The sequence below is a fragment of the Pseudopipra pipra genome, chromosome 3 (assembly GCF_036250125.1).
Source record: "Pseudopipra pipra isolate bDixPip1 chromosome 3, bDixPip1.hap1, whole genome shotgun sequence".
Lineage (NCBI taxonomy): Eukaryota > Metazoa > Chordata > Aves > Passeriformes > Pipridae > Pseudopipra > Pseudopipra pipra.
The window spans coordinates 5,079,647-5,096,889 of NC_087551.1; the positions used below are offsets into that span (position 1 = coordinate 5,079,647).

General features: G+C 45.2%; 2 protein-coding genes across 8 annotated transcripts in view; one reads left to right on the forward strand and one right to left on the reverse strand.

Moving 5' to 3' along the window:
• Positions 1 to 17,243, reverse strand: part of PAK5 (p21 (RAC1) activated kinase 5) — a 221,389-nt gene that overhangs the window by 113,651 nt on the left and 90,495 nt on the right. The window lies entirely within an intron of this gene.
• Positions 333 to 15,642, forward strand: LOC135410766 (estradiol 17-beta-dehydrogenase 2-like). 3 transcript variants are annotated; one of them, XM_064647507.1, is made up of 4 exons: positions 333 to 846; positions 9,873 to 10,016; positions 10,878 to 10,981; positions 11,918 to 15,642. In XM_064647507.1, exons 1-3 carry the CDS (start codon positions 453 to 455, stop codon positions 10,976 to 10,978), a joined length of 639 nt encoding a protein of 212 aa, XP_064503577.1. In that variant the 5' UTR covers positions 333 to 452; the 3' UTR covers positions 10,979 to 10,981; positions 11,918 to 15,642. The 3 variants fall into 3 exon arrangements, with proteins under 3 accessions (XP_064503577.1, XP_064503576.1, XP_064503578.1); XM_064647506.1 differs by having other exon boundaries at positions 337 to 846; positions 11,914 to 15,642; XM_064647508.1 differs by lacking the exons at positions 9,873 to 10,016; positions 10,878 to 10,981; positions 11,918 to 15,642 and adding an exon at positions 5,991 to 9,241 and having other exon boundaries at positions 339 to 846.

Sequence of the window (17,243 nt, forward strand, 5' to 3'; positions counted from 1 at the left end):
GATAGTCTCAGTGTGCCAAGCAGATACAGGGATTATTTCTACTTCGTGGCTTCCCAATGCCACGCACACACTCCTCGGAGAAATCCCTTAAAGTTGGCTGCTTCCAAACAACCTGTACACATCACTGGCCCCCAAGACGACATATGAGGAAATGCCCTTACAAAACAAATCCTCGCATTTCAGCCCAGCAGAGCTTCCAAGCGCACGGCAAAGCCAAGACAAACACGGCGCTGCTGTCGCCCGAAAACGTGCGTGGTTTGAAAATCCCCATTGTTGCTCTATCCCAGCAAATGATTCATCCTCCCCACGGGGTTGTGACTTGCCTCCGCACATTTCGCAAGGCTGCCCGGCTTTATAACAGCGGGGATGCGCGGGGTGACTCCCGGCAGATTTCTCAGCCGGCTTGAGAGCGAGGAGGCAGCGGGAGGAGGCTGCAGCTCGTCCTTCCCGCAATGATTTTCCTCCTGCAGCATTTCTTCCTGCTGGCCGTAGACTTAGTGCTCGCCATGACCCTTTCCTGCCTCTTGTACGCCATGGCCTGCATTTCCATCGCCTTCCTGACCTGCTTCGTTATCATCTTCTCCTTCGGCACCGTGGAGAGGCACATTGATGTGAAAGGGAAAGCGGTTGTGGTTCTTGTGTCCAACAGTTCCATTGGGAGGATGTTTGCCAGGAACCTGGATAAAGCAGGTTTCAGGGTGTCTGCTGCACATTGGCCCGCCCGAGAGAAGGGGACAGCTACAGAGGAGTGCTCCTCAAACACGGAGGTGGCCCAGCTCCACATGACTGAAGACGAGTATCAGAAGGCAGTGAAAACCTTCGTAGAAAGCCACTTAGCCCTGAAAGGTAACTTTTATGGCAAACTTGTGGATTGTGCCTACAGTAGGAGTTAAAATGCACAAGACTGTGAGATCCTTGTAGCTCAGCAAATGAGGGAGGCAAGAATGCTTTGGAAAATGGTTATGGCACTCTAACTGCATTGCAGTTTGTTGTGCAAAACAAAAATTTTGCTTTTTCCAGGGGAAAGAGCCTGCTTTGGTGGCTGTGAAAGGCCCCATTAGACCCCAGTCCCTGGAGGAAGGCAAGGTAGGCCAAGGAACGAGGGGGAGAGGGTCCTACCAAGGCACTGAGGGCTGGACTCACCTTGGGAAGAAAACACAGAGATGAACAAGGGGGAGCAAAGACCCAGACAAGGACCTGAGATGAAGGAAAATGCCTGATTTTAAACCTCTTCCGGATTAAAAATCCTGAATTGCTTCTCGACTTCTTGGCTACTATGGGATTCATAAGAAAGAGTCAGGTCAGAACTTTGGCTGGCAGGTTGGGAAGTCTCTTTGAACCACACTGCCATCATTTCTGTGGGGATATGGGACTAAAAGCAGCCTGCAGAGCTCACATGGGACAGCACAGGACAAGAGTCCTGCTGAGGGGATGGCTGTAGGCACTTCTGCCAGGCAATCTCCCTGGTTCTTTCTTGGTGTGACAGGAAGGGTGCCAAAGGACAGGCTGGCTTACGCCCCTGCTGAGTTACCTTCGCTATTCTGGAGTCTCTCTCCCCACAGCCATAATTTTACACCTCTTGGGAGTGACAGAAAATTCAGCCTCAGCCCTCAGGGCTGTCATTTCATTGCCCTCAGGGCTATGGGGTTACAAGAGAAGAGGCCAACCCCTTTCTTCCACCTACCTAAGGGACCTGTGAGCGGCAAAGCTCTCCCTGTTTCCCCATACTGCCTCCTTCCTTCTCCGTCCCTCATCTCCTTGCTCCTTCTGTGGTTTCTCCAAGGCTCCCTCTGAGCTCTCCCCAGGGCAGCCTCTCTGACTGCTCACAGAGCTGGGGTCTCTCAGAGCATCCACAGGACAAGCAAGACCCTTTTGTTGCTGCCCAGCACTGAAAGTTTTCTTTGTGCTCCCAGGCCCTGCAGAGGAAGGACATTTTGGAAGTCAGAGCACGCACCACGAAGCCTCTCCCACTGCAGACACCCTTCGGAGAGGCGGTAGGGAACCCCAGCCAGCAGCTGCTGCTGGCTGCAGCTGTTCAGGACCCAGTGGCACAGGTTCTGTGCTTTTGTCTTCAGAAGCTTCCAGCAGACCTGCAGTGCCTGTGATCAGATCCTGTGCAACTCTGCATGGCCCAGGACATAGACCCCCATCACAGGCAGCCTGCAGGCTCCAGGAACAGGTCCCTGCACACCAGCAGTGAGTTTCAGACTCAATGCTCAGCTGCCTGCACAAGCATTTAGGCTAATTTACCCTAGTAAACTTATTCTGGTAAAACTTGCCTGTGTGGACAAGGCCTAAAAGCTCCCCAAGCTTAGAGGTATCAGCATAATCTTGCTCTGGAAATGAACAACAGAGACTTTCTTAACCAGTAATGATCCGTGGGAGCTGGATTTCTGTGTTGTTCTAATTAAATGAGAATCTGGCCTGGTGATATCTGTCTTTTTTTGCTTTTTGAGTAAGCTTGGTCCCTGTGCTAGTTAAGGGCTTTTGCAGGGCTCATGTTTTCTTGACAGGGGGCTCTACTGTAGGATCCATGAGGTTTTACATTAAGGATCTCCTGCATAATATTCACATCAGAGATGGGGATGTTAAAATGTATTTCCCAAGTGCTGACCCAATTGCATGGCAGATCAAAGCACTATGTCACGAGGGGGAAAAAAAAGAGAAAAAGAGAAAATAGAAAAATAAAAAGAAAAAAGAAACCTGAGAGTTTTCTTGGATATCTTTGTTAAGAGTTTTGAGTGAGTGCTGGTATTTATTCTGCAAAATTTACTGTACTATTTTTGGCAGGGGTTGGGTGAACACAAACACTCACCACCAGCCAACTGATAATGAAAAAAATTTAAACCAAATCAAAAGCCTACATTGGTAGATCCTCACATGCAACATGCAGTTTGGTCAGCAGGATCTGCACCAGGGCAGGAGAAGAGATTTTGTGCTGTAGGGACAAGATACAGCAGAACTATTATACAACTTTTATCTCCCTTTAAAAACTTCTCTTATGCTGTTGATGTATATGCAGGTTTTGGTATCTAAAGAAAGAAACTTCTGTGCTAGTTTTTATGATTTTTTTATCACTTGTCCCATAGGACATTTTTTATATCTTTTCTAGTGTAAATAAAAAGACACTTGTTCAATATAATCAAAGCTTTTGAAATTCATCCTAAATGCCTTTCAAAGTACCATAATGGAGACAGAATCCCCTAGTCATGGTTCCTTTGAGAAATAAAATACTTATGACAGCTAAAATAATCTATATTTTATTCTAGTACAGGCCCAGAGACTTAAATTTTCAGGAAGGCCAACACCTTTATTTTACAGTGACAGTAGAAATGAATAAGGTGCTATTAAGTATAAAGAGACTGTACCACAAAGATACAGAGAAATGCAAGTCAGCTCCCTTCCAAATTCATTGTTTGTTTTGTGATAGCTCAGCTTGGGTTATAAAAACCCTTTGATTCTTCTGGCTTTTCACCTTTGGTGCCTTTAGATCACATGTTTAAACTTTCTCTGTGACCAAGAGGTCAAAGAGATAGAGGAAAAAGATGAGAGACAGAGTTTTAATTGCTCACCTCCACTAGCTGAGCTTGTACTGTCAAATATTGCAAGTGCTCTTGGCACCGTGTCCAGGGACTCGGCGATCGAGCTGCTTGAGAAACTGCTGCTCCGTGTTGCTCCTTGGGCAGGTTGCCTGGAAATTCTGGCAATTGCCTCATGATTTTCAGGATTGACTGCAGGGAGGGTGGGGTAGGGCAAGGAGATAAAGACGTGGAGGTGGGCAAGACCCAGCAGAGGGCAACCTGAGCTGACTCAGGAGGAGCTCAGACACCCGGAGTGTTGGGCTGACTGATGGCTGTGGCCTCTGCTGTCACAGCGCCTCGGGGTTCACCTGCTCACACACACAAGCACAACAGTCACAGGGCTGAGCAAAACCAGCACTTACTGTGCCATAGGATCACAGAATTGTTTGGGTTGGGACCTTAAAAACCACCACGCTGCCATGGGCCAGGGCACCTTCCATTACACCAGCTTGTTCAAAATCCCATCCAGTCTGGCCTTGAACACTTCCAGGGATGGGGCATCCTCTATAAGAGGACATTCCTCTGTAAAGTCTCAGGTTTCTGCATGGAAGAAATCCAAGATCCTCAATGTAAGCAATGCCTCACACAGCCTCTCTCTGTTTGTTCAGATCTCTGCTATGCTGAAGCTGCTTGCAAGAGTCCTGTTGATTTTCATAGGGCCAGGATTTCATTTCTCATACCTGAATCTCAGACAAGACATGACAACTGCTGGATTCTTTGGTACTTGCCAGCTTCCCTCCGTCCCTATCTGTTAAACAGGAAGGAGTTTCACAAGCACAGAAATAACTGATGCGAATCAATAATGTTAATTCCTAAAAAATGTTGGGTCCCATATCTGAAAGGCTCTCTCCCCCCCACACTTCACCACGGTGTTTCAGACCAGTAGCAAGTGCATGTTTCCAAACCTTGTTCCACAGGCTCCAAAGGACCTGGAGAGAGAGCTCCCTGTGCAGGCAGCTAGACCAGTGGGAGATATTGGACTATCATTCTTGGCCATCTGTCCCCATCCCCATGTTGCTGCTGGCAAAGCAGCTCTCATAACCTCTCCTTAAGCTAGTCCAGGCAAGATCACCTGATCCTTTGATCGATTTTAACAGGCAAATTTAGCTAATCCATCCTATTGCTTTCTCCTGTGCACCACGGGACACTCCTGCAATCTCTCTGAGCGGAGCTGTGAGGGCAGTGACACCAGCCTGGGCAGGTACAGCTAATCCTGGGCAAGGAAGGGTGTCCGCAGCTGCTGGTGCTTGCTCAAGGCTGTGCACTGAGATGTTGGCAGGACTATACAGAGCACTGAGGGATCCAGGCTTCCAGCAGCCCCAGGGCTTCTTGGACAGTCTCCACCTCTTCCAAAGGTCAGGCTGCTTTTGCAGCTCCGTTCTGCAGCAGGTAGCAGGGGTAGATGCTCTCCTGCTGCTTTCCCTTGCCTTGCACATCTCCTTCAGCATCTACCAACTTCAGTTTGCCAAATAGTTTAGTCCAGGAAGGCACTCCTGTGACAGAGATCCAGAAAGCAAGAACCTACAGTGGGCCTGAAGAGGAGACAGACATTTGAAATGCTCCCTTGTGTGGAGGACACACTGTAGGAACTCCTTTGCTTCCTAAGGATGTCAGTGCAGTCAATCAAATTATTTTATTAGAAAGTAACAAAGACTTTTCCATGCTGAGCTTACCTTAAGATAAAGGCAAGGCCATACAGTCATTCCTAAACTCAAAGCACAGGGAAAGTTCAGCTTCCTTTTGGAACAGTATAGCTTAGTGCATGGCACGAGTAAGGAAGAGTCACGTCCTGCCATTCCCACTCGCTGCAGAGATGGATTGAACAGCTGCAATAATCATTGACTGCAACAAACTACAGCAGAGTAGGAATGAATAAAGCAAACGAAATCATACACTCATGCAATTTTAAAGAGCACTGCATTATTTAACTTCATTCAGCTACAAGAACTGCAGGCCACCTTGGATAAATCAGGCCATTTTCCAGGCTGCAAATGACCATGCTCGGAGTTACAAGTCAAATGATTAATTTTTGTAGCTCTGCTTTTGTGCCTTTAATATGGGTTATCCAGAAGTCTTTGAAAACCAGGGTTGTGACTAAATTGCCTTCCTGTCTCTTGGGGATTTATCAAAACTAGAGAAGCACTTTGATACAGCAGCACCAGGGCTATGAAACAACCCAGACAGAGAAAGCAGATCTCACTCTGAAATGATAGGCTGGGAGGAGTTATTTGAGATGAAGGGGAGCTTCCCATTAAAAGCTTCCTTTTCAAGATAAGAATCTATGCATCATCTATAGTCTATCTGCCTTTTTCTTCCTCCAGAAGAAAATGCATCAGCACCTGTGGACATTTTATGGGAGGCCAATTTTCACTTCCTTGAAGTGTTTTTGTAATTCTCTTGTTTCAACAGACAACTCCTCTGCCAAGAGCCGAGCGCCCCGGATGTGCACATAGAACCTCATGACTAAACAGTTACACAACCCAGAAAAGCTGCAGCAACACTTCTCCTCCTCCATCCCTGTCCCTCACTCCCTGCCAGCGGGCAGAGCCCATTTGGGTCCAGAACCTCCATCCCCACATGACATTCCTGCTGCCAACTCCTGCAGCTGCCGGAGCCATGGGAAGGCCGCGCGCTTCAGATCCTGTGCGGAGTCCTCAGGACTCTGCACGGTCATGACTCTTTATCCTGGTAGGGATCAGCCTGGTCAGCTGGCCTGACCTGTATTTTATGGGCCAGAGAATTTCATCAAGACTTCAGAAGAACAAAGCAGGCAGCCAGCCATGTGGAAATCCGTGGGCAGGGAAAGCAGAAGGGTTTGTTGTGAGATCCAGCAGGTACCTGTGAGCCCCGCCGCGCACATCAGCCCTTTGTTCAGCTGCTGGTTGATGGCTGAAGGATTTCTGCCTGCAAACCAAGATCTTTAAGCAATAATTAAAAATGCATATTGGTCTGCCATATGTTAAAAAGTGGGTTATTTGTTTGCATGCATTCAGAAGGCGTTGCTGTGCTCACTGCAAGCAGCAGCCACGTGTGTGATATTATGGGAAGAGAAGGAGGTGGAAGAGCTGTGTGTTGCCATGACCTTTTTCAGCTTTCTTCCAAATCTTATGTTTGCAGACATGAACAGAAATGGATTATTTCTCAAAAAGAAACTAAACAAAGCCCAGGCAGTTGGATATTTATCTTATACTGGCTCCTACATTCTGCCAGAAGCCTTCTTTAGCATCCTAAAGCAGTACCCTCTTCACACTGGCCCCGTTCAGCTCAGAGGAATTTTAGTCCCACAGTGTAAGTTTATCTCACAACAACCCCCAGACAAGAGTTTGATTTCCAAGCTTCATCAATCATTAAACCACCCAAGGCTGAAGGGTATTTTTAGAGATTGCCAGAAAGATATCTGTATTTATGACACGTCCTTCTTGAAACAAACAATCAACACATTTTCATGCAATTGCAGGGGTAGGGTTAGAAATGCAAGGAAAAATAAAACCAAAGTTACTTATCACTTATGCATGATGCTAAACTCATCTCTGATTCTGTAAGGCATTGGAAATAATCACAGATGGAACATAACCTTTACACTAATTTGAAAACATCCCAAACAAGAGCTTAACTTTGCACTAGTTTAGAAACATTGTCTTTCATTAACTGGAGCTGGGCAGCTTCTGACCAGACAAATATTTTTGAAAAATACCAGGATTAAAGCTTCAGGAGTTCTACAGATCTGTCTCTCTTCCAAATAATGCAGTTAGTCAGAAAGTGTGTGCACATCTGTATTTTTTTACTCCTCCCCTTGCTTCAATCCTTCAGGAAAATTTTTCAGAGGTCATTTTTAACAGGGAAAAGGAACCAAGTGAGAGAAAAGGTTTCTGCAACTCTGTTTTCCCATGTCACAGTGTTTGGAGACAGAAACCTGAATAGTTCTAAGACATATGCTTAGAGACTTAATTCGAAATATGTAGACTGAACATGCATAAAAATTGAATACTTCTATATATGATAATTAAATACTTCCCTGATACAGATACATTATCTATGTGATTACAGAACTTCTGAGTAGATAATTTATTTATTTTAATAGTTATTTTCAATAATGAATAGCACTCATATTTCCTTCTGTAAAAGAGTTTGTCATCAGAGGACCATTCCCAGTGGATAATCCAGACATTTACACCCGGATGTCTGACTGGCACGACACCCGACTGCTTCCCCCACAGGCTTTCCCCTGTGTGCCTCTGTGCTGGGGTTTGACTTCCACTCTGCCTTGGCCTCAAGGTGGAAACACAACATTCACCCCACAGAATTCCACTGAAGCCTTAGAGCACTGCCAAAATACAGCCAAAAAAGTTTTTGATTTTTCTAGACCCCACGAATCCATTCTGGATTTGAACTGCCCTTTTACTCTAAGAACAGTGCCCGTTCTCCATTACAGGCTTGTTTTCCCCACTTCCATTTTAAGTGTCATCATTAAATTAATTGAGATATCAGCAATATGAAGCTAAAACTGCTTTCAGGTTCCTTGCCTTCCTCTCCTTCCCTGGCCACCTTTGGGGTTTCTTATATACATATATTAAAAATGCATTTTTTTTCTCTCGTTACCCAAGACGGAATTGGGAAAGCTTTTAGTCCTCATCAGAGATTTAAATTCCCATCCTGCTTTAAATTTATGGAGACTCCATTTTCCAGTGAATAAACACACTGATGGAAAATTCCCGAGCAGTTCCAATAACCGTACACACAACACTGACTAATTTACCAGGGATCAGACTGCAAAGGGAGGGACCGTGTCCTTCTTATCCATCCATTCGAGAGCAGCAGACTCCACTGTTGTTTACATAAAGGTCCAGAAAATAAAAATACAGGCAGAAAGATGAGAATAAATTACAATCTTAAAAAAAAACCAAAAACCAAAAAAAAAGGTCTACAGAAGTCCCTAGATGTTTGGATGCCGGAAACAGAGGTGACAGGAGGAATGCTACCATCATCCATTTGCTCTCTGCATCTCTCTTTAGACCTCTCCAGCAGATTTTTTTATTCATGCCACCAGCTCCAGGGCACGGATCATCCCTGTCTGCGTCACTCGTGTGGATTCACACTGTCTGATGCAGAACAGGTCGATGCATTGACTCTGCACCTAAAATAGGGGAGCAGGTAAAAGAGGACTTGGAGTCTTAGCTCTGTTTTCTGAGAAGCTGAGAGGCAAAGCTCTGAGAAGGATGATTCTTGGCCAGAAAAGAAGTCACTCAGAGCTTTCCTTGGGCTCTTGCTTAGACACTAAGGAGATGTTTTCCTCGATACTTTATTCTGTTTCTCTCTTCCCAAAGCAAGGCAGGGCACTTCTTTCCTCAAGCAGGAGGTCAGCATCTCCTCAACCAGCAGCCACCCTGTCCCTCTCTCCCTTGGATGCACTGTCTGGAGACCGTTTGGAGCAGCCACCAGGTTTAAAGGAAATATGGCCCCTAAGTAGACACTGATTTTTATGAGTCAGAGACCTTTAACCCCGTATTTTGAAGTTACATAAGCAAACAGGTAAAAATCCCCTCTCAAAGATTATTCTCTACACCACAGACAGAAAGGCCCCAGTTCTGATTCATTTGCTCTACAGAGTAGAAAACTTTTACTCCTGAATTTGCCCCATGTGATATTTGGATGTAATGGTTCACCATTACACAGGGAATAAGTGACTTAAAGAGAACAAGTCTCGCTGAGTGCTGGTTTCTAATAAATGCCATTTGATTTTTCCTCAAGCGCATTTCTTGGAAAATACTTTACTTGCTCAGCTTCTAAGAAGAGCAATTTGCTAATGTTTGCCTGATCGTAAAATTGATTTGACCTTCTGCAAATAATCCGACGTCCCAGCGTGCTGCTGAGCCTTTTGAAGTGCAGTGGGTTGTTCATACAGCACAGCTTTCTCCTGTTTATTCTGGACAACATCTTTGTATAACTGATGGAAACGCTTCCAAAGCCTTCACAAAAATAACTTTGAGGAACTGATTAAAAAAAAAAAAGAAAGATTTCAAATTCCACTGGACTATGTAATAACACATTTCAGTGGACACAAGAAGGAATAATTATCTTTCAACCAGCTCTACTTCTAATGCCATGAGTCTTGCACACTGTGGCCCCATGTGTATCGCTGCTACCGAGCTCGTTACATCCAGGTTTTTAACTAGAATCAGATGCAAGTGGCAATATTCCATCTGTACCTGGAATGACTTCGGAGGAACATCGAGGTGTAATCCAGAATGACCTGGATGAGTTAACCCAGCTCACACCCTGTTAATTTGGCAGGCATGTGTGGGACGATGAAGAAGCCGTCGATCCTCATTTGGGAAGAAGGGGCACCAGACACGTGTGGGTCACCTGAGACAAGAACCTCCTGGGAACAGAAGAAAGCTCTCAAGGCTCCACGTAGGAACTGCTTATTGCAGCCAGGTACAACTGCATATATTGCATTTCTCTGACAATGTCTAGATGAGGGAGGAAATGTCTTTATAATGTTGTGGCCAATACAGTTTTTTCCCTTTTAACATTGTTTCCACAATTTCAAAAACAAAGTCCTTGTTCATGGCCACTCCTCACCACGTGGGTTTAAAAGCGTGTGCTAATATTCTGGAAAACTCCTGTTCTCCCAGGCTGGACTTTTAATTAAGACTGCCTGGGTAGGACAGAGACAACATGTGCAGAATCAGCTCTGCAAAGCCCCCACTGTCCCAGCAATCACCTCAACTCCCTCTTCTTTATATGGAAAATAAAATCCCACAGCTCCCATCAGCAAAATACAATTCAGTAACTGGCAGCACAAGGCCTTTATCAGAGGGCAGAAGTTCTCCTCCTGGTTTGCTCTTCACACAGAAGATACTGCTGCCTTGGAAGTTCCTGGAAGAAGTTTGTTGTCAGGGCTAGCTGTTTGCAGTAAGGAAGAATTCCTCATCAGAAATAACCCTCTAATTAAAGCGTGGCCTTATTTACTTACATGCCACATTCATATATAATTACTTATCAAGGTATAAATTACAAACAATAACATTTAGTTTTAGTTGCATGCTAAATTTCCTCTGCAAGACTGTCACCATTTGAAGATGTTGAGGTTTGCAGGAGCCTCCTCGCTGGAGGCAGACTCTGGCCCTGGGAAAGGGACAACTCTGGCTGTAGTGTCCCTGTGCCTCTGGGTTGCTCACTCTGGGAATCAAAAGCCCTAAAGGCTGTGCTGAAGATGCCCTTTTTTCTGGCTCATTAATGCTCTCTTTTGCTTTTGGGCAGAAGGTTGAAACAGTGTCCCTTTTCCATTTGCAGTTCTCTGTGTCACAGTCCTCTTTCGCCCACTGACCTGGGCCCTGACTGTCCTGAGGAGAAGCCCAAAGCTCCTTGTGCTTCTGCTGAAGCCCAAAAACTGAGAGGTGAGAGTCACAGCTTAGTTACCTGCCGGAGGAAACCAGCACCTCCAGCACGAGCAGCTCTTAGCTCTGCTGGGACAAGGAAGGGTGACCTCCCTGTAGGAAGAGGGCTGGGAAAGGAGCCTGGGAACAGATCCCTGCCCCCTCCAGCCCCCTGGCACCTGAAGGACGCTGCCTTTCTGCATCAGTCTGGCTCCAAGGAGTCCAGCCCAGGGCACAGCAGTAGGTTCAGCTTGGTAGCACAAGAGCAACCAGCTCAGTCTCCAGCACTGAGGCAGAGCATGAGCTGCTCTCCAGCATCTCAGTAGAATTTAAGAGGCACAGCAGTTGCTCTTAAAGGGCAAACCCAAAAATATCCTGTATCTTGTTCATTGCTGGATCATCTCTCCCCAGTTCCTGTATTCTCACTGCTGCAGGCTGTGAAGGCTCTTGAATTACATTCACTCCTGCCCATGGCTTGGAAAGCACCTGAAATGGTGTGTTCTCCAACATCTCTGCTTGAGAGAAAGCACCCAGAGCCTGCTGAGATTCACTGACCAGGGCCAGGAGAGAAAACAGAAAACGATAAAGAGAAAATAAAATAAAAAGCCAGACAGCACATGAGATGATCTCCCAGTGTCCCCATTGGTTTGTCTCATCTTCTCTCGCTAAAGGGGAGAAGGGTCCTGGCTCTCCATCTCTCCATCTAATGCTGCCTTCAGGTGTCTGGTTCTCAGTAGCATCTTTGGCCTCCCTGAGTTCTGGATCAGGGCCATCAGGCAGGCTCTGGATGCTGTGTGAAATACAGAGGTGGATATATCCTGCTGTCCCCCTGCACCGTGGCACCAGTGGCCGCTGTAGCAGCAGGGATGAGGCAGGAAAAGGGCAGCAGGAATGAACTCAGTGGAAATGAGTGAACAGCACTAAAGAGCTAAAACTCTCCTGATGTCTTTCAGCCAGGAAGGAAACATCTGGAGCACTACATGGTAACACTGTCATGCCACAAGGAAAAGTGCTATGGGAAGGAGCATAGCTGGGATCAGAAGTGACAAACTCCTGGCAGCAGAGGATTATGAGTCGTGACTTCAATTGCCAGACAATGAAAAACTGTGGATGAAGACAGAAAGCACCTCTGGAACTGTGAGAAAGGTCTCCAATTCCTTTGCAAGTCTAATCTGTAAGAGAACACGGAGACAGGGAAATTTTGGGTTGTACAATACAATGCTGTACTGAACACACTGGGATATGCACAGAGGAAAAGACATCTGAGGTGAAAGGAAATAAAGGAATAACTCTGCTGGGAAGAAAAACGCTAGGGCTTGGTTTTCATTATTTAAAGCCACAACTCAGAACTGTCTCACTGATGATAAGAGATGTCACCCACCCAGGGAGCTGGATTCAGAGAGGAAAAGAGAAGCTTTCAAAACAGCTTCTATAAGACATTAAACCAGCTTAATATCAAGCCAGACTGAAAACAAACATTTTAATACCAGAACATCAAAGCATTGAGAGAGAACATGCTAAAGCAGAAAAATCCTGAATTAAAAGCTTGGGGTTTTGGTCTTTACACGTTTGGCAAGTAATCAATTGGATGAATAATGCCAAACCCATATATTCTGCAGAATGTCCCCAGAAATGTTTCCTTTAGCCAGAGCCCTGCTTTGAGCCGGAGTTGTCAACTCCCTCAGTGCACAATCCCATTCTGTGCACACAACACTGTGCAATTTCAGCTGATCACCATTATTTTCTCCTCCAAATTATTGCAGGGGCTGTGTGGGGGCTGTTGCTTTTCCCCCAAGGACTGTCACTCAAAGGATGGCCCCTGCTTGTACACACAGGAGTATTCATGGTCTGAAATTAGGGACATTATGTGAGCAAAGCTCCTGAAGACTTCAGTGGAAGTTTAGCTTGCCTGAGGACTCAGGGATGGCCTACATTTGTTTATAAAGCTTCCCAGTCCACTGGGATACAGGGATACTGTGTGCAAGCATAAAATTATGACTGTGAGGCAATACCACCAGGAGATAAATTATAATATAACTGCACTTAAAAGTATGTTTAACACAAATTAGTTATATCAAACTAACACTGAAGTTATAGACTGCTGAAGCTGACTAAGGGATCTGAATGCCCAGATGCTTTTAATTTGAGTGGGAATGAGGGATTTGAATTCCTTAAATAGTCTTGAATGTTTCATCACTAACGTATAACACATAAAAAAGTAAAAATTAAAGTAACTGGCTCTCTTCAGGCCTACAAATCCAGCCAAAAGATTTTGCCAACATCTTTTGGGACACATCCCCTCAGTCATCCTGTCATTAAAATTAAAGGTTCAGAAATTCCTGAAAGGGTTCCAAATTTGGATGAAAATTTTCAGGGGGAAAAACCCCAATTCCAACAAATGTTTTTTCAGTAGATCATTTTGATTAATTTAATAAAAATGTAGTTGGGCTATAAGTCTGCCTAAAGATAAAAAGCTTTAGCACCAAATCCTGTGTCCTACAACTCAGAACAGAAACAACTGATGACCCAAGACCTGTTCTTTCTCCCCACTCTCAACTGCAATACTTCCATTTTTTAACCTTTTTAAGAAAGCATGGAATTGGACTTCCACTGCAACACATTTTCCTGGGCAGCACTGTAAAATTATTGCCTGGCAGAACCAAAACGTTAGTGGTGATGGAGGAACAGGGGGAAGCTGGTTACACGAACACAACCTTCCACCATTTTAAATTATGTTAATGATCTACGGGCCAATATTATTCCTTTATGGATGCCTGAAGGCCTGTCAAAAGATATTAAGAGGGCATCTTCCTGGGTTGCCTGCAGTCTCTCTCTATTTTGGGGACACTTTTCTCCTGGCTTCCCTCTCCAGAGCAGAGGTCATTCCCACAGACACCTCCACTGAAGCCAGAGCCCATCCACCTCCACAGAGAACACTGGGAGGTGTTTAGGGCGGCCTGAGGCAACAAATTTCCCTTCATTGTATTCAAGGAAAAACATTCAGGGGAGGACAAAGAGGAAGGAGAGGGCAGGGAAGCAAAATAATGATTAGTGTAATGGGATTTGCTATTCTTGTTAATAGTTTAATCAATACAAACATTACCAGAACCCTCTTACGTGCTTGCCATGCTTTATATTTAGCTCAACACTGGTAAGCCAGGGTTAGTATTGTCTGCATCTCTACTACTCCACTTAATTCTGCAACAGAAAAAAAGGCAAGGCTGGGATTTTCTGTGCCAAAAAACCCAGCCATGCACAAGTGCCCGTGCCATGGTGTGTGTCCTGTTGTGCTGGATACACCAGACACATGATGAGGAGAGGATGGGTCTCAGGAAAAGTGAGACTTGCTCTGGATGAGCAAGTGGTTGGTGCCACAGTGGCTTTGCTGAGTTTTGCCCCAGAGCAGCTTCATTTGCTATTTCTTACCATGTCATTTGTGAGGTACTGTTGGTGTCATCCCACAGGATGTTCTAAGGAGCCACAGGCCTTCCTAACAGTGCTTATTCCTTAGCTTGATTACAGGCAGAGAGAGAAAGTTTGCCTTAACTTTTGCTTTCATCTCTCTAAATAGTGCTAAAACCATGTATAAACATCCTCCTGGTGTATCAGCATAAAGCTCATTTAAAAGGTTTATAACTGACTTTGAAATAAGCTGAGAGAATCTCCAAATTGACAAGAGCAAAGGCGGGGGGGGAAGAAATAATCTCTACCAAAGGCAGATTTCCCTGCAGAACAGCCCTTCCCCACTGCAGAGCCTGAGGGGAGGGGAGCACTTCTCCCATCCAAAATCCTGTCCCCACAACCTCCCAACAGGGGAAGCTGTGCCATTTATAGATGCTCATCTGTAACAGCGACTGCCACAGGCAGCATCTGCCCGAGGAGCCTGGATTCCATGTTCCAGAGCACGGGAACTCTGAAACGTGTAGTCACAAGATTAGTTTGCTATAATGTGTCTAATTTATTTTGGCATTTCCTAGGGACACAAAAAAAAAAAAAAAAAGGCAAAAAATAACTATGGGCAGTGCTGTTGTATCAGCTCTGAGAAGCATGAAAAAACCACAACTGCAAAAAACAATGTCTTCTGGGGGGATGGGTTATTTTGGCCTTTGAAATATTATTTTTTTTGAAAAGAAACAACTCACAACTTCCCATTGTGCCTCTTGGATGCACTTTGCACTTCTCGGTGTCACAGGTCAACTCGTGCCCAAGGCAAAGCCTGAAATACCTTTTCCCACTGGACCTCCAAGGCTGTCACCACACAAACATATCCAAAAAGATGCAAACACTGACAACTCAGCAACACAGGAAAAGTCACATCCTTCCAATGAGAATTCAAATAATAATTCCATCTTGCTTAGGGCCAGCGGAACAAGCCTCAAACACTGATCAAAACCTTAAATACCCACTGCTGTGGCTGAATCTTTGTGTCAGGAGAAGTTTCCCACTCCTTTCCCTCTTTTCCAGTGTGTACCAGAGCCTGCCCCCTGTATGGGCAGCACAGTGACACTGCCAGAGCATTACAGAGTGTGACATGTGGAAAGGAGGGAATGCCAAGGGGTCTGGGGTCCTAATCCACTGTTCTGGGAGCCACTTATATGCCAGACAAGCTTTGGGTGACTCTGCTGACCCATCATCTCACAATATTTGAACCTCAACATCCCTGTCAAGGCTTACATGCAAATCTGAACGTTTTCAAGAGTCTGGATTTAGGAAACTGAGGTCAAGCCCATCAGACGTGGGTTATTGCACCAGTTAGAGAATCCAGTGAAACTGCTTTCTTGGGATTGTGTCCATAAGTTCAGAAGATGAGCAAATAACAGTTCATCTTGGTTCTTCCATATTTGTTGGAATGTAAGAATCAGTTTCTCAGTTGAAAGACCAGTAAGTGCTCTATATTAGATAAATAATGGAGTGAAGCAAGAAGTAGGTGACTTAAAATGTCCTGGTAGATTTTAATATCTGTTTTCTCGTAAATAAACAAGTGACTACCAGAAGAGAATTCCCAGTTCCTGCAGGTAAAAGGAATGGGGATTTCAAAGAGAACACAAATCACCATGATGACAGTATCTCATGGGCCATGAAGACGATCAGAGGGCTGGAGCACCTCCCCTATTGAGACAGGCTGAGGAATTGGGGTTGTTCAGCCTGGAGAAGAGAAAGCTTCAGGGAGACCTTAGAGACCCTTCCAGTGCATAGAGGGGCTCCAAGAGAGCTGCAGAGGGACTTTGGACAAGGGAATGTAGTGATAGGACAAGGGGGAATAGCTTTAAACTGCCAGAGGGCAGGTTTAGATTAGATATCAGGAAGAAAGTCTTCCCTGTGAGGTGGTGAGGCATGGACACAAGTTCCCCAGAGAAGCTGTGGCTGCCCAATGGCTGGAAGTGCTCAAGGCCAGGCTGGATGGAGCTCTGAGCAATCTGGTCTAGGGGAAGGTGTCCCTGCCCATGGCAGGGGGGCTGGAACTGGATGATCTTTAAGGTCCCTTAAAGATCCAAATCTGATCACAGCCCAAATGCATTCTATGATTCCAGGCTTCAGTGACACATCACGTACCCATTTCCTACTTGCACATTCAGTGGAGCTGTTTTGTGCAAACAGCTGTAAGGAAGAAATTACCTTGAATTTAAAAAAAAATAAAAATAAAAATGGGAGGGGAACCTTGAGGATTCAGAAATGAACTACAGGGGGGAAAAAAGAAGATGCAAAACACTAATCAGATTCTATGAATACATACAGACAAAGGAAAAAAGAGCCCAGTGCTATCAACACTAATAGCATTTGGTGGACCATTAAAGGCTGAAAATATCTGTATTGTCAACTTGTTTGCAGGATATACAGCTGTCCTCTTCTGCTGCTTGGAGAGCTGTAAGAAGCTGCTCTGCATTACTGCTCTTTAGCAGCCTCCAAAACCATTGTTTGGGGGGCTGAGGCAAAGCGGGATGAAATCAGCAACCTGTAGTTAACACACTAATTAACAAGTGAGTTTCAAGTTAGATACTGTGATTTACTGGTGGCTTCATGCACTCTCCTATCCTGTTCCTCTCTGTGCTTAGACATTTAATACTGGTAAGTCCCAAGATGGAAAATCTCTGGATAACTAGAGCTGTATTGCTGGGAAGACAAGATTCCCTTTCCATCAATATGAGATTCCTGGCACTGACTTAGTTAAATCAACCTGGATTCATGCTGACAGATGAGTGTAAATCAGCCCCACCAGAACCAGAGGTCTAAAATGGATTTCCAGGTGTTATTTAGTCCACTGGCTTGTGTAGGGGAGGACTTG

Coding starts and splice junctions, on each gene's coding strand:
- LOC135410766 (XM_064647507.1), top strand. CDS start 453: ATGATTTTCCTCCTGCAGCATTTCTTCCTGCTGGCCGTAGACTTAGTG. Junction 847..9,872: donor AAGCCACTTAGCCCTGAAAG/GTAACTTTTATG, acceptor TTAATTTGGCAG/GCATGTGTGGGACGATGAAG. Junction 10,017..10,877: donor GAACTGCTTATTGCAGCCAG/GTACAACTGCAT, acceptor TTCCATTTGCAG/TTCTCTGTGTCACAGTCCTC.